The sequence below is a fragment of the Panicum hallii genome, chromosome 4 (genome assembly GCF_002211085.1).
Source record: "Panicum hallii strain FIL2 chromosome 4, PHallii_v3.1, whole genome shotgun sequence".
NCBI lineage: Eukaryota > Viridiplantae > Streptophyta > Magnoliopsida > Poales > Poaceae > Panicum > Panicum hallii.
This window is the reverse complement of record NC_038045.1, coordinates 45,419,384-45,435,455: the sequence shown is the minus strand read 5'-3', so window position 1 is coordinate 45,435,455 and position 16,072 is coordinate 45,419,384. Positions and strand designations below refer to the sequence as shown.

The 16,072-nt window shown below is 45.6% G+C and overlaps 2 protein-coding genes across 8 annotated transcripts; one reads left to right on the top strand and one right to left on the bottom strand.

Annotated features, from left to right (window-relative positions):
• Positions 1 to 169: 169 nt before the first annotated feature.
• Positions 170 to 1,069, bottom strand: LOC112890857. Its single transcript, XM_025957722.1, has one exon. It carries the CDS (start codon positions 962 to 964, stop codon positions 449 to 451), a length of 516 nt encoding a protein of 171 aa, XP_025813507.1. The 5' UTR covers positions 965 to 1,069; the 3' UTR covers positions 170 to 448.
• A 3,703-nt stretch (positions 1,070 to 4,772) lies between these two features.
• Positions 4,773 to 15,982, top strand: LOC112890974 (probable DNA helicase MCM9). Of its 7 annotated transcripts, none has more exons than XR_003228374.1 (21): positions 4,773 to 5,072; positions 5,139 to 5,241; positions 5,327 to 5,438; positions 5,557 to 5,695; positions 6,305 to 6,371; positions 6,557 to 6,731; positions 7,085 to 7,184; positions 7,737 to 7,834; positions 8,538 to 8,603; positions 9,513 to 9,605; positions 11,120 to 11,236; positions 11,337 to 11,409; positions 12,241 to 12,307; positions 12,400 to 12,481; positions 13,319 to 13,440; positions 13,586 to 13,653; positions 13,937 to 14,043; positions 14,114 to 14,161; positions 14,250 to 14,278; positions 14,856 to 14,961; positions 15,760 to 15,982. XR_003228374.1 is itself a non-coding variant. In XM_025957860.1 (21 exons), exons 1-20 carry the CDS (start codon positions 4,921 to 4,923, stop codon positions 14,912 to 14,914), a joined length of 2,001 nt encoding a protein of 666 aa, XP_025813645.1. In that variant the 5' UTR covers positions 4,773 to 4,920; the 3' UTR covers positions 14,915 to 14,961; positions 15,760 to 15,982. The 7 variants fall into 7 exon arrangements, 1 of the variants encoding a protein (XP_025813645.1); XR_003228373.1 differs by having other exon boundaries at positions 14,856 to 15,014; XR_003228371.1 differs by having other exon boundaries at positions 14,250 to 14,402; positions 14,856 to 15,014.
• Positions 15,983 to 16,072: the final 90 nt, after the last annotated feature.

Here is a 16,072-nt window from a genome sequence, read left to right as displayed (position 1 = left end):
GAAAAGGCAGGGTGGCATGCTGATTGCCGAGAGGCGGGCCCTGCTTTACGCAGCAGGTGGTGCCTGCCTGACGACTAGAAAATGCCTGTCACTACTTGACGAAAACAAGTAAACAACTCGGTCGCACGGCTAGTTCTGATTAGCGAACGGACCGTGAGCCTGACAGTGATGAATGAACATGATCTGTTTGAATTTTGATCTGATCATGGCAGCGGAAGAACACGAATGAGCCGAGCGCAAGCTTCGTTTTGGAGATGTTTACAAAATGGGCGAGCCATTAGGCCGCCGTTCGCCGCCACTCGGCCAGCAGATCACAGGACAGGAGGGAAAGAAACCGAAGGGGGGATCACGAGATAATCAACGCCGTAACACACAGGAACAGCACACAACCGAACAGCTCGACGCGCTCGTCCACCGGCACGGCACGGTCTCCGACCCGTCGCCTTCGTCAGACCACCGGCGCCCGCCTGCGTGGCGCGGCGGCAGCGCTCTGCTTCTCCGCGACCGCCGAGCACCCGTCCTTCCTGTGCCAGCCCCCGTGGTGGAGCTGCTGCTGCAGCCGCGCCCAGAAGTTGCTGCCTCTCTTGGCCGTCGTCCTCTCTTGCTCCTCCTGCTGGTGGTGGTCGTCCTGCTCCGCCCGGCGGCCCGCGGCCAGCGCCGCCGCCTCCCGCCCCTCCTGCCGCAGCAGCAGGCCCAGGCTCCCGCGGCGGGGGCGCGGCGCCTGGGCCGACGACAGCGCGACGGTCTCCTCCCACGACGAGCAGGGGGTGGACGCCGACGCCGACGACGGCGACGCGTTGGCGCCGGCGCGCGCGGAGCCGGAGGCCGCGGCCGCGGCGGAGAGGCGCGACAGGCGGTCCCGCAGGCAGAACGGGCACACGCCCGCAGCGTGCCGGTGCTTCGGGTGCCTCCTGCACCGCGCAGGGTCCGCCTCCCTCGACCTGCCCGCCACGCCCGCCGCCATGAGTAGCTAGCCGCCGACCGAACGCGCGACGGCACACGTGCGCACGAACACGAGCGCGGCGCGGCGGGGGAGGAAGAGCGAGGAGCAGGGCGCGCGTGCGGCGTGTGCTCGTGGTGGTGGTGGTGCGGCGTGGGCGTGCGGGCGCGCGGTCCTATATATGGCGCGGGGCCTGGGGAAGCTTCCGCGGGCGCGGGCGGGAGCCAGCCAGCGAGTTGGGTGCCGGGGGAGCGTGGCGGTTGGGGGGTTTTGGGTTTGGGGTGGTGGAGTGCGTGCGTCGATGGCGTGGTTGGAGCCTCCCTGGGGTTCGGTAGTACTGGCTCGGTTGGATGGGTCTGGCTGGCCGGCCGGCGGGCGGCGGGCGGCGGGCGGCGCACACAACCGTGCACGTCCTGGAGAACCTGACGACAGAGTTTACCGTGCTTTCTTTTGCTTTGGTCAGTTGCAGTGCTACTCGAGATTCACAATATAAAAGACACGACTGGATAAAAAGATTGTTGAGTTGAGCCATTTCATTCGATCGTGTATCAAAGTCTCGAAGAGGACACAAACAACTTTGGATGATCATGCTCGCATCCACGTCTCGGTTCTCTATAGAAAAAGGATTATAGGGCCCGGGGGACGGCCGGCCGGTTAGCTGCTCCATCCGTGGAGTCAGCGGCCACGGTTCGATCTCCGGCGGATGCGCTTTCGCCGGAGGGGAAAGCGGTCTGGCTGTGAGCAAAATGCTCCGGTGCCTAGCGTCCAGATGATGCAGGGGCTACTTTAGCTTTGGCCTTTGTAGAAAAAAATTACGCTTGCGCTACTTGAACTCCCGTCGGATGATCAGTGGTAACCGGAAATCCGTGGGCAAGGAAAATCACTGGACTTTACCTATCTCGATCTCACGATGCATGCTTCTTCAACGCGCGAACCGACGCACCACCGCCACGCATTCCCAGAGGCTAGGTGACCGTGCCGCACCACCCGCGAAATCAAGACATGCACGCACGGGCACGGGGAGGCGGGAGAGACTCTCCCCCCATCCGCGCGCGGCAGCACCGTGCACGCCACGCCGCGGGGCCGCCTCGCCTCGCCCCCCGTCTAGAGTCTAGACAGGGCGCCGGCCGCCGCGCGTACGGTGTCCCCTCCGTCCGAGACCGCGGCGGCGGCTACCCATGCGCACGGGGGCTACGTGCGGCGCGCGCCTCCCCTCCTCTCTCTCTCTCTCTCTCTCTCTCTCTCTCTCTCTCTCCCTCCCTCCCCTTCCTCCACACGTGATTCCAAGCCGGTCGCGGTCCGGCCGCCCGTCGCGTCCCGATCGACGGTGCGCGAGCACGTACGCGCGGCTGCTGCTTTTTCCACGCCGGCGTTGACAGCTGAACAGCGCGGCGCGGGCGGCGTCTGCCGGCAGGCAGGCCTCGCCTTTGCCTTGCCCGGCCTGATTGGAACCGGCACCCTGGCGCGGGCGGCTTTACCATCGCTTTCGTGTCCGCCGCCTGCCCGGTCCGCGGGGCTCGGGCTGCGCTGGAGGCTCGGCGCTTTTGCTCGCGCAGCCGCTGGCGTCGCAGTGGCGTCGATGCGCGCGCGTGTTTGGAAGCGTCCGTTCGTGCCGGCGGACGGCGGCTGGCCATTGGCCATCGGGCATTGGCTAGGCTTCATGTGGGCACGGGCTCATGGCTTGGGGGTGCGTGGCCACTGGGCTCTGGCCGCATTCTGTGCGTGATAGGCTGGATGGCGCTCCGGAACATGACAGGCGCTTTAGAAAGGAGACGAGGCAGGGACTGACCGGGTGGGCTGGTCGTGCACTCGTGCTAGTGCAGCGCTGTGCCTCGCAAACGGCGTGCACGCACGCAGGTAAGCGCTGGCGCAGTGCACGCATCCAAGGCGAGTGGTTGTTTGTCTCCGCGCGTTTGTTCGAGTATATCTACGATGCTCTTTTTTTTTGAAAGAAGTCTGGGAACAAAGTTTTTTTTTGAAATAAGTCTGGGAACAAAGTTTTTTTTTGAAAGAAGTCTGGGGAACAAAGCTTGCCATGCTAATTCGGTAATGAGTAGCTTATATGGAATTACGTTACTACCTCCACATTAAGATTTGTAAAGTCTTCTATGTGTGTAATTTTTTTTGCCACCAGTTTCTCTTCACAAAGTATCATCATAAATTGCAACAAAGTCAATGTTGTTTAATGAAAGTTTTTTTTTTGGAAAAATGAGTCTATTTATATAACTTTTACATACTAAGCAGTAAACACGCATACCGGTCGATTAATTATTAATCAAAATTTATGAAGTTAAAATTCTAATACGCCTACTAATTCCATCATCTTACAATGTAGGAGTAGCTAGCTTTGGACCTTTTCAGACAGATTACGGCAAGGGGTTAAAGACTAATATGACCTTTATTACTTGTCCCTCTACACAAGGCAGCAACTCCGGTTGCTTATTTGCGGCGAGGATTGTCTGACTTCCTGAAAAAAAAAAGTCGCCCGTGACTTCTCCCTCCTTGATGCCATCCATCGCCTATCCTACGGCTGCTAAAGCAATTAGATTTTGTAATGCACAACCAATTAACTTTGCTATAGTTATTAGCTCAAATAAGATCCGGTTCAAGAGTAAGACAAGAAGCAATTCTTCCTCCCCTCATCTCCACTCATTTCTTCTCCTTTTTCTTCTCATCTTTCTCCTTTGATTTTAATGGAGCTTGGGGGGGGGGGGGGGGGGTGTCTAGAGCCCCCCTAGCCCCCATTTAGATCCGCCCCTGGTGGTTGCCTGGCTGCCACCGGCTGTACTCGGAGAGAGCCCACGCGGCTTGATCGACGGGCACAGCATCCGCCGCTACCTCAAGCATTTATCCTCAGCGCGTCGCTGTACCTGTGTCCTTCGCTGAGCATGCCCACAGATGTTCATGAGTGTGGCGAGCTTGGTGTGGTCGCAGTCGCAGACGCCCACGCCAGTCGCCGAGCAGAGCATGCGCTTCAGCAGCGCGAACGCTTTGACCAAGCAAGCGTAGGAGGAGGAAAAGGCAAGGAGAGATTTCCAATCATAGCGTTCCGAACGTGTATTTCATCGAATACCTTATGGGCATCATTCCAGCGGCTGCCGCTTACAGCAGGCATCGCTGCTGTGGAGCAGCCTGCGACGGCACCGTCCGCCCTCCAAGGCGTATGCGTCCTCAATGACGTCTCATCCGGAGTGTTTCAGGCAGTTTTTCCTCGCCGAGCTGTTCCTCAGCTCCGCCGTCATGCCCATCTGCAGCTCCGCGAGCTGCGTATGAACGGTGGCACCGTTTTACGTGGGAGAGGAGGGTGGCCTGGTGGAGGAGGACGAGGTAGCGGCGACGGAGGTGCGGGGACGCCTGCGAGGCGAGCGGCGTGCTTGCGTGTCGGTGGGTGATGGGCGATAGCTAGAGCAGCCGCGGCCCGAGGACGGAGATGGCAGTGCTCGGGACGGAAGCTCTGGGAGGCTGGGGAGTGGGAGCTACGGTGCCCGCTTTTGGACGGCCCGATCTTGATCAGACGGTGGAAAATACGAGGCGACATGGCCGAATAAGAGGCGAGAGCTGATGGAGCTGATGGATCTCACGTGCGCTAAGGTCTGCTAGTGCTGTTACGTGTTTCTTTGCTTTTCTCCTTTGCAACACCCATCTCCCACCCGTTTGGGTTGATCAACAGTGTAAAAGAAGTTCTACGTTAAACTGGGTAAAAAGACAAGTAAAGCCCAAACAACAGTGCAGATTTCTCAAAGTCTTTGAGCCCACAGAACTTGTGGCCCACAAGCCAGAGTCTGTTTCGGCAAAGGCCCTCGTATATTTCCGCAAGCCCACTATAGAGCCGCCATGCGGACAAAAATTCGGGGGGAAGAGAAAAGTTGAGCCGCTCCAACTCTGAAGTCCGACGGCCTGAACAATCCTGACCATCACCGCCGCCTGCCCGCCTCCGCTCCGCCGTTTCCCGCCCAAATCCCCACCGCCGCGCCGCCCAAATGTCGGGGAAGAAGGAGGAGGAGGAGGAGGAGGAGGAGGACGCCCAGGTGAATGCGCTTGCGTGCTTCCTCCACGATACCTACTCCGACAGCTTTCGCAGCATCCTCCTCGACGACGATCCCTCGAAGCTCCATTTCCCGCTCGTTATTGAGTGCGTCCTCCTCCCGACCCGCTCCTCCCGTCCTCCTCCAAACCCTAACCCCATCTCCTCTCGCAGATTCGCGGAACTTATGGACTTCGACCCCAAGTTCGCCGGGAAACTCTACTCCAGTCCCGACAAGTACCTCCCCTTCCTCGACAAGGCCGCTAAATGGGTCAAGGTCAGCGAACCAGCCGGGCGTACGTCCACCTCCTACTGCATGCCCATTCCACACTCAATTCTGAAACCTCAGTATTGCTTTACAGGATAAGATGCTCGAGAAATTGCTCGAGGAATTGGGTGATTTGAAACACGCAGTACCAAGGAAGTACGTGCGCGTACGTATCGACGTCTCTGGATCACCGCTAGAATTCCCTGGTGCGTACTTCGTGCACCTCCTGTGTTCGTTCGAATGCCTGTGTGGTGATTTGGCCGCGTCATTTGGCGGATCGTTCCATCAGAATCGTGATTTGGTGGTGATGGAGGTGTTTTGCAGAGGCGTCCCCGAGTATTGGAAAGGTGAGGGTGAATCACATGAGGAAGTTGATTACTCTGAAGGGAACTGTGATAAGATCAGGCGGAGTCAAGATGATTGAGTATGAAAGGGACTACATGTGCAGGAAGTGCCAGCACAGGTTTGTGATGCATATTTCAGGACTTGTGTAGTATGTACACTAATATGAGCTGGCGAAGCATCGCCGTGAATTCTGTATCAGTGCAGTTCTGTTATTTATGATGGTGGCATACTGATTAAGCTGGTTCGGTAGAAGTTCCTCTTAAAAAGGAGAGAGAAAGACTTCCTAAAGCTAAAGTAGAGTTTCGTATTTCTACTTAAGCTGGCAAGATTATATTCTGTTACATTGTCGGTAACACTAGCCTATTTGGGTTACTTAAACCTGTAAGCCAAAAGCGCCCTGAGCAAGTTGAGTCACTCTGGATTCTTCATTGCTTAAGCATCTACCACAAGGGCGTACAGTATGATTATTTGAGAAGCATGCCGTCCTTAAAGCATTATGCAGACTTAGCACTATTTGGTGAGATTCATTCAGAGTTCAAAACAGTTTGTTGATTGCCCTGAAAGTTCAGATGAACTTCCAGATAATAATTTTGTGAGTTGACATATAAGTATATAACAAAGAAAATAATCTTGACCTCATCATTTCTCCTTAGAAGTATTGTTGAACATTATGACCATACATTCATACAATGGACAGACAATTTATAGCTTTATGTACCTTGAACAGTTTCTCGGTTTGTCCTGAGCTGGAGGCTGGGAATCGCATAAACCTTCCTGCATTGTGCCCATCAAAGGTATTTGACTTTCTTAGTAGATTTGGTGTTGTTTTACCCTGGTTCTACATATATTTTTCAACATGTGGTGAACACTTGCCCGTGATAGATGTACTATTTTTCTTGCCTTTTACGTTTTGTAATTGGCTAAACTTTTGCCATAACTGCTGTGGAAGTTGCTACTGATAATTTTGCTGTCCATCTAGAGTTCAAGAGGCTGTGGAAGTGCTTCTTTCCAGTTCATAGAAGGTAGTACCGTCTGCCGTGATTACCAAGAAATTAAAATTCAGGAAAACGTACAACTTCTGGGTGTTGGATCTATACCCCGTTCAATACCTGTAGTTTTGATGGATGACCTTGTTGATAGCATTAAAGCTGGAGGTAAGCAGCCTCTTTGTGCTTTATCCACAGGATTATGTGGAACTACTAATGCTATTCTTTTGCCCCACATGTCCTCTGTCTTTATCTTGCATTCCTTTTTTTTAAAACTTTTTGAAATTCCCAGTTGTGTTCTGAGCTCGAAAAAGTCAGAACCCTTGATATTTCCTGGAGTAGCTTGACCAGTTAACTTTGTAACATTTTAGTGTTGATTTCTTGTAATTTCCAAGATGAAAAGTCAAAAAGGCAATATGTTGTATTCATTTGCATGAGTTGCCTATTAATGGTCATCCATTGTTGCGTGCTGGTTTAACTTGCTGTTCTATTATATTTAGCAGTGTTTGTTCTTTCTACAGATGATGTTATTATTACGGGCATATTATCTGCCAAATGGTCTCCTGATATTAAGGATGTGCGATCCAACCTTGATCCTATGCTGCTTGCCAATTATGTGAGGTAATTTGATAAAAATTGACCATTCAGCAAGCTTCAGTTCTACTTATTTTGAATATCTTGATCATTAGAGTTGTAATCATCTCTTTAGCTATGCGATTAGCTAAATTTCTTGTTCTTTAAAGTATTTCATTGCATATTATGCTCGCTTCGAATCTTGGAGGGGCTTGTTCATGCACCCAGATCAATCCTCTGATACCAGCAAAGCTCTATCATGTTGATTATAGCTGAAATTTATTCTTGTTTTCCTATGTCTGGTCCGTATGCAGCCAACTAAACAGAAGCCTTTGTTTACAGTCTATAAGCTGACTCATTCACTAGTTTTGCTTCAGTCACTGCACTGTAGTTTTCTTTTTATCATCTACTGAAGTAGTCAGATCAGATGTCATTACAGGTAGCCATATGTTTAGACCTAGAAGTTGGCAGCTACTTTTTTAGAAGGAGAAGCTACTTTTGTTTGTCCAATGATTTGTTGTTTCTGGATCTTCAAGTTTGAACTATGTAAGTTACTGTCATTCATTGTTCTTATGTTTATGAATGACTATTTGCATGCAGGAGCACAAATGAGCTGAAATCTGATATAGACATTCCTGCGGAAACTGAAGAGGAGTTTAAGCATTTCTGGGAAAAATACAGGCTTACTCCACTAAAAGGTGCTTAAGTTCTGGTTCTTAGTCTGCGCCTGGGTGTTTTCAAGACTGGCCTAAACCACCAATGTTCTACCCTTTAAGCATATGCAATGCATTGCATTTTCCAATTACTTTGTGAATTGGGATAAATGTTGTAGTTTAGAGGTTGGAGTGATTGACAGATGAAAGGGAAGGGACTTTAGGGGAGAGAGATGGTACTGTGCATTGGGGCGATTCGAAAATTTGGGTGTGAAAAGACTAATCATTCTTTGCTTAATGATAACAGCCAGCCAGGTACACCTTATTTCATTGATGGGTTTGTCTCCGAACAAAATATCTCTAAACCAATATGCCTATTTTCTTTACCTAATGTGTACATTAATATACGCTGCTGCTGCTGCTGCTGCAGCAGCAGCAGCAGTCAATTGAAACTCAGTTAACATGGCTACTGCAACAGTACCTCAAGTGTAATGTTCAGGTCAACAGTACTGCTGCAATAACAACTTCTCTTCATTCACCTTTCAAGTTTCAAGACAGCTCATACTTGACTTGTGTAGTGGTGGCCATTGTTCCCACCCTTAGTAGCCCCACGTTGCTGAGATGGCCTGTATGTCACACATGTGATCAGCTGCACTCCTGCAATATGGCAGCAAACTATCAGTGCAGCCCAGTGCTGAGGATGATGTTGATGGCACACGACATCTTATTCTTTTTCTGTTGTATACAGGAAGAAATTTTATCTTGGAAGGCATCTGTCCTCAAATTTTTGGGCTATTCACAGTGAAGCTTTCAGGTATGCAACTCTGAGCTTTATAGTTGTACTAACTAGTAACTATAACTAGTAAAGTAGCTGTACAATTATGCAGCTAACCTTGATATATGCTCTCAGGACTTAAAATGCACAAAAATTTAAAGCAGTCGCGAGTATTGTAAGCCAATCGTCTAGCCGCTCAGTTTTTTTTCGCTTCCTATAGGAGCAGGAAAGTACTTTCAGCCATTAGTTACTTTTTATAGTTTAACAATTAAACCAGGTCACTTACAGGGCTACACGCTCTTTTATGGAACAAACTTACCTATACCCTATGACTTCTCCAGCAGGCAACTATATCTTAGGCGCACACCATATAGCCTTGGCAATTAGTTATAAAAGTAATTTAGCATCAAGATCAAGCTGAGCCTGCCCAGTTGTAATTAGACAATATGAATTGCATTACACAATGGTTATCCAACAGAACACTGAAAAGCTTATTCCTAAAACCTTCATAACTCATAATTCATTTTTCAGTTCTTCATCCTGTCTGTTGCTTTATGTGCACCATGTTTTCAACCTCATGTAATTGCCAAGGCTTAAAACATCACAGCGGATCGCATGATGGTGCTCGATTTTCAACATTTGTAATTACCTGGTTGAATTTATATCAAGCGATTGAGAACCCCCCAAAACTTGTATCCTATGTTAAAGTTGAGTCCAAAGAAGAATGAGAGAGCCATGTCATATTAAATGCTTGATAGCATCTGATATTTATTTCATGCTCCAAAGTATTTCATTAATTTAGATTATAAATCTCAGCATAAACTTATAGGGAATTCTTGTTTCGAGTCTAGATTTTATTTTCTCTAAACACTCACTAGCTTATTTGTTTTTGAAATTGTTATATGTCAAATTAAGTTATCAAAACATCTCAATGTTTCATGATTCCAGTTGCTCTTACATTAATTGGTGGAGTGCAGCATGTTGACGCTTCTGGAACAAAGGTTCGTGGAGAACCCCATATGCTTCTTGTTGGTGATCCAGGTACAGTATTCATGACATGTATAGACAAGTAGCAATTTCTCCCTCCCTCCCTCCAAAAAGTAGCAATTTCTCCATGGGCTGATGCAAGGATGAGCTTCTTTTGAGAGAATAGGGCAGGAGCTCTGCCTAGCGCAAAAAACAGAATAGAGGTTCCATGCAAAGGTGCCTAGAGACTATTGCACGGACATGACCATGGGTGTTGGAATCTAATTTGGACTCTGGTCCCTTCAGCCATAAGATTTTGTGGTTGTCATATGTCATTTGGAACTCAACTAGGGTGTTGATAGTCCGACTCAGAAAAAAAAGGACTCAGATGTCCTGGTAGCAATGCAAAAGAGGCATCGGAAGAAAAAAAAATGTAACTGTCAGTTAAAATGTGTTCAAGAAAAAATAACTGCCAGTTAAAACAAATAAGCACTGTCATGTTCAGGTCTGTATGTGGGTGTATTGGATCGGAGAGGGTATCCGTGAGAGGTTTCTGGACCTCATCAGCAGAGCTGGGGAGCCTTGGTTGGCTACTGCACCAGTGAGATGGGGGGTAGAGAAGGAAAATAAGATTTAGACCAAAGACCCATGGTCCTGCTTATATTGAAAGAAAAAAAAGTTCAGCTGGGGTTGCCAGCTTACAGATGAGGGTTCAAGCCGCGGGGCAGCACAGATTACACCACAACTTCAAAAGCTATAATCACTCAACCTCTCCCTCTCCATATAGCAAAAGAAAATAGAAAGACGCCAGCTCCCTCCCTTTTTACCCACCAAGCACAAAAAGCAAATCTACAGCTAAAGATAGATCGTCTGGGTCAGATCTTCCACAACTCCAGGTTCAGCTTCTGAGCATTTCTTCCCTTCTTGGTTGCTCCTCCTTCGACGCCATCTTGCACAAAAAGCTGGAGGAAACCGACTGTTTTACAAGCCAGAGTTTTGGGGTTAGTAATCAGAATATTCGAGAACACCCAATCATTCCCAGTATGCCATAACGCCCAACACACTCCAGCTAGCAAGTAAATCAATGTCGAGTTCCCTTTTTTTCCCTGGAAGCCCGATCACTTGAGTTGTGAAGTTGTTGAGACTCGAACGAATGTTATTTCACACCAAGTTATCTCTCACCCAGCACCACACAAAAGAAGCTTGGGGGCATCTGAAAAACAAGTGATCCACGTCCTCGGGCTCATTGCAGAGTTTGCATTCCCTGGGCCCATTCGAATTCCTTTTTCTCAGTTGATCAGCCATTTGCAATCTATCATGCCATAGCATCCACAGAAAAAAATCTGAATCTTAAGCAGAACTTTGGTCTTCCACAACCCACCATCCTCTGATTCACACACCCTGGATTGATAATAAATTGAAGGGAAGTAAGATAGTAGATTGATTTATTTCTTAATTCCAAGAGGTGTGCTGGTTGCCAATTATATAGGCAGACCTTGACCCTAACTATTCCTGAAAAATGTGAGAAAAATTTTATTTAGAAAAGGAAAGGCAAAATTGCATCTATATTTTATTCCATTGAATTCCAGGTACTGGTAAATCCCAGTTTTTAAAGTTTGCTGCTAAATTGAGCAACCGCTCTGTGATTACAACTGGTCTTGGAAGCACCAGTGCTGGTTTAACTGTCACAGCTGTCAAGGATGGAGGTACTATGTCTGACATAGCATTATTCTTTGTATTTTAGTTTTTTTTTGTTTCATCTGAACCTAATAATGATCTTATTTTGGGGTGTTGCTTTAATGTCAGGAGAGTGGATGCTTGAGGCTGGTGCTCTTGTTCTGGCTGATGGTGGTTTATGCTGCATTGATGAATTTGACAGGTTGACAATAAACAATTGATTTTTGATGTAATACCATTGGTTAGTGTCATTATAGTGCACTTTGATTATCTGAAATTCACACATTCCAATATTAGACATCATCTGACAGTGCAAAAAAATATTAATAATGTTAGCCTAACAAAACTTGACAGGAAGGGCAGACCGCCCCCCGCTTTGATATTAAGAGGATGCAAGTCTTGAACACGGGTTGGCTGACTGAGAGCGCACTCCAGTCGCCACCAGCCCACGAGAGCGCTTGCAATAATACTAGCCTCTGCAGTAATGATGTCCAATAACTGTGCTGTGTACGAGATGCATACACATGCCTAGTATCGATGTCTAATAATCGCGGTTATTTTTTTGTACACACCTGTATGAGATGTATACACATGCACCTAATAAGTAAACACCACCTTCTTTAATGGACTAAACCCTGCCAAGGTTTGGGCCCCCTTTGCCATATGCCCCTTGGTAGTGCCCTGGTGGCTCTGCTTCAGGGCTGGGTCTGATGAGTGATGACCACTAATTTCCCTGGACACACACACGAGATCTCAGATAATCTGCACTTATAGTTTTTACCTGATTTGTTTTCCATGGTAAGTGGCTAGTTCTTTTTCTTTTGCTGAACATGAATGGATAGTTCATATGTTTCCATGATAGTGAGGGTCACTCATTTGTTTGCTCATCCTATCGGAGTGCCGTTCATACTTTTTATAAGCTGCGTTGTGTTATGTATACTTTGGATTTTTGCTAAAATTAATGCAAAGATAGTTTTATAGTCTAATTATTGTGGAGGTCTATGACACCTTAATCTGACATTCTTCTCAATAGCATGCGAGAGCACGACAGAACAACAATACATGAAGCCATGGAGCAACAGACAATAAGTATTGCAAAGGTACTGCATCTTTGAAAGTTTGCCAGTTTCTGTAACATTCACAATACTAGTGTGCACTTTTGACTCAGCATCATTGCTTCTTTGTCTTCCAGGCTGGACTAGTTACAACACTCAGTACAAGGACTACTGTTTTTGGTGCCACAAATCCAAAAGGGCAATACGACCCTGATGAAAGTAGTGCTTTTACACATCAAGCAATTATATAGCTTAGTTACTTAAGTTGAACATTACCAGAAGCCAGCACTGTCTTGCAGGCATATTTAATTCTTGATTCCACTATGATAGTGTTATTGGGCTATTGGACAATTATATTACAAGGCTAGTTAATTTCTTAAGATTTATCTGGTGGACTTCCACAACCTGTAAATTGGCCCAAACCATTTTCAATCTGCTTAACAATACTAGTTTAGCAAGGGATTAAAAAGCAAATGCGTGCTTCTAAGCTTTTATCATTGGCTTATTCTTAGATAAATGTTGTTTTAATACACAGTTTTTTTAGTTTTAGAAAGATACTACAGTTTTGTAAAATACTTTGGTTTTTGAAAGTTCGCATGCAACGAATTCTATAGTTTTGAAAACCATCATATTGCTAAAACTGTCTCTTTGGAGTTTTAGGCCTTGTTTGGACACCGAGTTCTTTTTGGAGTTTTAGAAAAATACTACGCTTCTGCAAAATACTTTGGTTTGGAAAGCTAAGAGTGCTTTAGATGCAAAATTTGAGAACCATGGTATTTCTAAAGCAGTCCTTTCGAAGTTTTAGAGCTTCTTTCTTGTAAACCATGGTTTTCCACGTTTCTGGCCTCTGAAACTAGAGTGCTACTGTGTTTTTTCAAAACCACAACATCCAAACAGGTTGTTAATAATTACAGTCGGGACCTCTTTTTTCTAAACCATGGTTTTGCACATCTCTTGTGTCCGAAACTACAATTTCTTGAAACGTCCTTTTGAAACTACAACATCCAAAAAGGACTTATCTATTCTGATCGCTGTATCTTTGCTTTTCCCTTTCAGGCTTATCTGTGAATACAACACTTTCAGGACCGTTGTTGAGTAGATTTGATATAGTTCTTGTTCTCTTGGATACACAAAATACTGATTGGGATAAAATCGTTTCATCTCATATATTGAAGGAGGTATGTTTCGTTATTATTTTGTTGGACCTACTCTACTGTCTGCATCTTGAATATTCTTCATCTATAGGCATGAAAATAACCCAGTGGATTGTCAATCAACATGAAAAATTTCTATTAAAGAAGTGATTTTTTTTTAAAAGTGCAGAATTTTGATGAAAAGAAAGACAAGACAAATGCTTCTGATGCAAAATGGATGCTCCCCAAGTTGAGAAGGTGGAGACCCTTTTGCTGTCTGGTTTACCTCCCATGATGATAAGGCTGAGCTTAGAGGCTGATGCACAGCAATACAAATAAATTTATTTTGTTATGTTTTATTTTAATATCCTTACCTCATTTGTCAGCTTCTGAAAATGCTGTTTGTCAGATCATAAATAATGACCAGCAAAAAGTTCCAAGTGCATTTAGCTGAATGCCTGAATGTGCAGTTCAGTGCTGAAATTTCCTGTCTTTCATTGCCAATACTATACAATGATACCTAAGTACATCAAAATTCCAGGTACATCAACTATGTAAAGCGGTTTAAACCAGTTCTGACAAAGGAGGCAGAAAGAGTTATCTCAAGTTATTATCAGCTTCAGAGAAAATCAGGAACACATAATGCAGGTTAGCCAAACAAATATTAATCCCTAACCTTAAGAGTTTCCCGGCTCTCAAAAATTGGCTTCTGTTGCAGCACGAACGACGGTACGCATGCTTGAAAGTTTGATAAGGCTTGCACAAGGCATGTCGTGTTATCTCCTGGGATTCTTTTCCTCCTTTTCACAATGGCTATCTTACCCTGTTCTTACAGTTTATTGTGTCTGGTGTAGCACATGCAAGGCTAATGTTCAGAAATGAGGTTAAACAACTTGACGCCATTGCTGCCATATTGTGCATTGAATCCTCCACGACAACATCTCCAATAGTGGACACTGTTGGAAATGCTCTGCACTCAAATTTTACAGAAAACCCTGATGAAGAATGTATCCTAACATGCGATTTGGATTCAAGTCATTTTATCAGTAAAATCTCCCTAAAAACTTCAAACTGAATTCTCTTTGTTTTTTTTGTTTTGTTGTATCTTCAAAAATATTAGTCTATTTCTTCAGCATGCCTGTGGAAGCAAGGATATACATTAGAGGCATCTATTCTCCCCTGTAAATATTAATTCTGCTGCAGAATGTATGTCCTGCTGATAACTGGATCCTTGCCACTTGGGATGCTTCCATCATAAATACAGCTAAGGATGCAAGTGGGTACCCAATAGTGTTTTTTGGGCCAGCTAATTAATTACGATGGCATGCCACTCTAGTTCATTTATATATATATATATATATATATATATATATATATATATATATTGCATCCCTAAATACAGCTGGATTCTGTAAATCATAAGCAGCTTTCCTGTGTCATTGTTTCTTGACATGTTGCAGATAAAACACAGGAGAAGAAGATCCTTAAGAAGCTTGGGCTAATTGAAGGTTCCCCATAATTCAATACAAATCATCAGCTGCTGCATCTCAAGGTGAACTTGCTAAGGTGAACGTGCTGCTTGGTGATATGCCCTCCGCATGAATCAGTGATATGCTAAGGTGAACTTGCTGCTTATGTGGACTGGCAGTTTGGTGTGCCATTTAAAATTGCTAAGATAATTAGATTGACAATCAGCATTCCGTGAATGAACTACTAAATTAAGTATTGCAAATGCATAATTCCATAAGAATGATGTCAGTAATAAAAGCCATGTTCACAATTTTATGTCGTGCAGTGGGCTGTCTATCCTCGAAGCTTGTGGACATCTATAAGACTTGGAAAAACTGCTTCTAAAATTCTAGAAAAGCCAAAAACCAAAGCATGACGTTCTTGCCTAGTTGATGCTTCACCATTTACTGGTTTATTTATATGTGACAGTGAGATTGAGTTACTTGCTATTGTGTTTATGCCCGGTCGACTTCATATGCAGGGTCTTGGTTGGATGAGGTCAACCTTTGCAGTTCCTGGTGTTCGTTTAGCCTTCAAATTTTATCCCATAAAGAGTGTTCTTTTAAATTGTAGTGAAGTTCATCTAATTAAAGTTATATCAAATACCAAGAAAAAAATAACTAGAGAAGAGCATGGAGCCAATCAAATGCTTAAATAGATGCTACTTTTCTGATTCCAATGAATTTGTATTTATTGAGGATATAGGGAACCAAATAAACAGCGCGGTTTTTAATCATAATTGCTATAGTTAATTAGGGGTAACATGGTCATTTCTCACTACCAGTAATGTGTCTGAAATTTTCTGAACGAACACGTATTTTGGGCTTGTTACGTGTAACATTTTTCTTTTTGCAGGCCATGGTTGGATGAGGTCTACCTTTGCAGCTCATGGTTGGATGGGCGTTATAACATTTGCAGTTCATGGTGTATATACCTCATATAACCATTTTGCAGTCTGTATCAGATAGGCATTGTAACGTGTAACATTTTTCTTTTGCCACTCAGGATTTTATCTTATGATATCTATCTGTTCAAATTGAAATAATTTTAACTCGCTGAGTTTGTCCTCCTTTGTCAATCGTGGTGTGGTTGTTTGGTGAGAGATTTGACGATGTGGAGACGCTAGGATTTGGAATTTCAATGATGTGGAGTGAACAACAGTTGGAAG

What these genes read in the sequence shown, in the direction of transcription:
- LOC112890857 (XM_025957722.1), bottom strand. Translation starts at nt 964, where the DNA reads ATGGCGGCGGGCGTGGCGGGCAGGTCGAGGGAGGCGGACCCTGCGCGG.
- LOC112890974 (XM_025957860.1), top strand. Translation starts at nt 4,921, where the DNA reads ATGTCGGGGAAGAAGGAGGAGGAGGAGGAGGAGGAGGAGGACGCCCAG. An exon ending in ATTCACAGTGAAGCTTTCAG is followed by an intron (nt 8,604 to 9,512) that starts GTATGCAACTCT and finishes TCATGATTCCAG; the next exon opens with TTGCTCTTACATTAATTGGT. An exon ending in AGAAAACCCTGATGAAGAAT is followed by an intron (nt 14,403 to 14,855) that starts GTATCCTAACAT and finishes GACATGTTGCAG; the next exon opens with ATAAAACACAGGAGAAGAAG.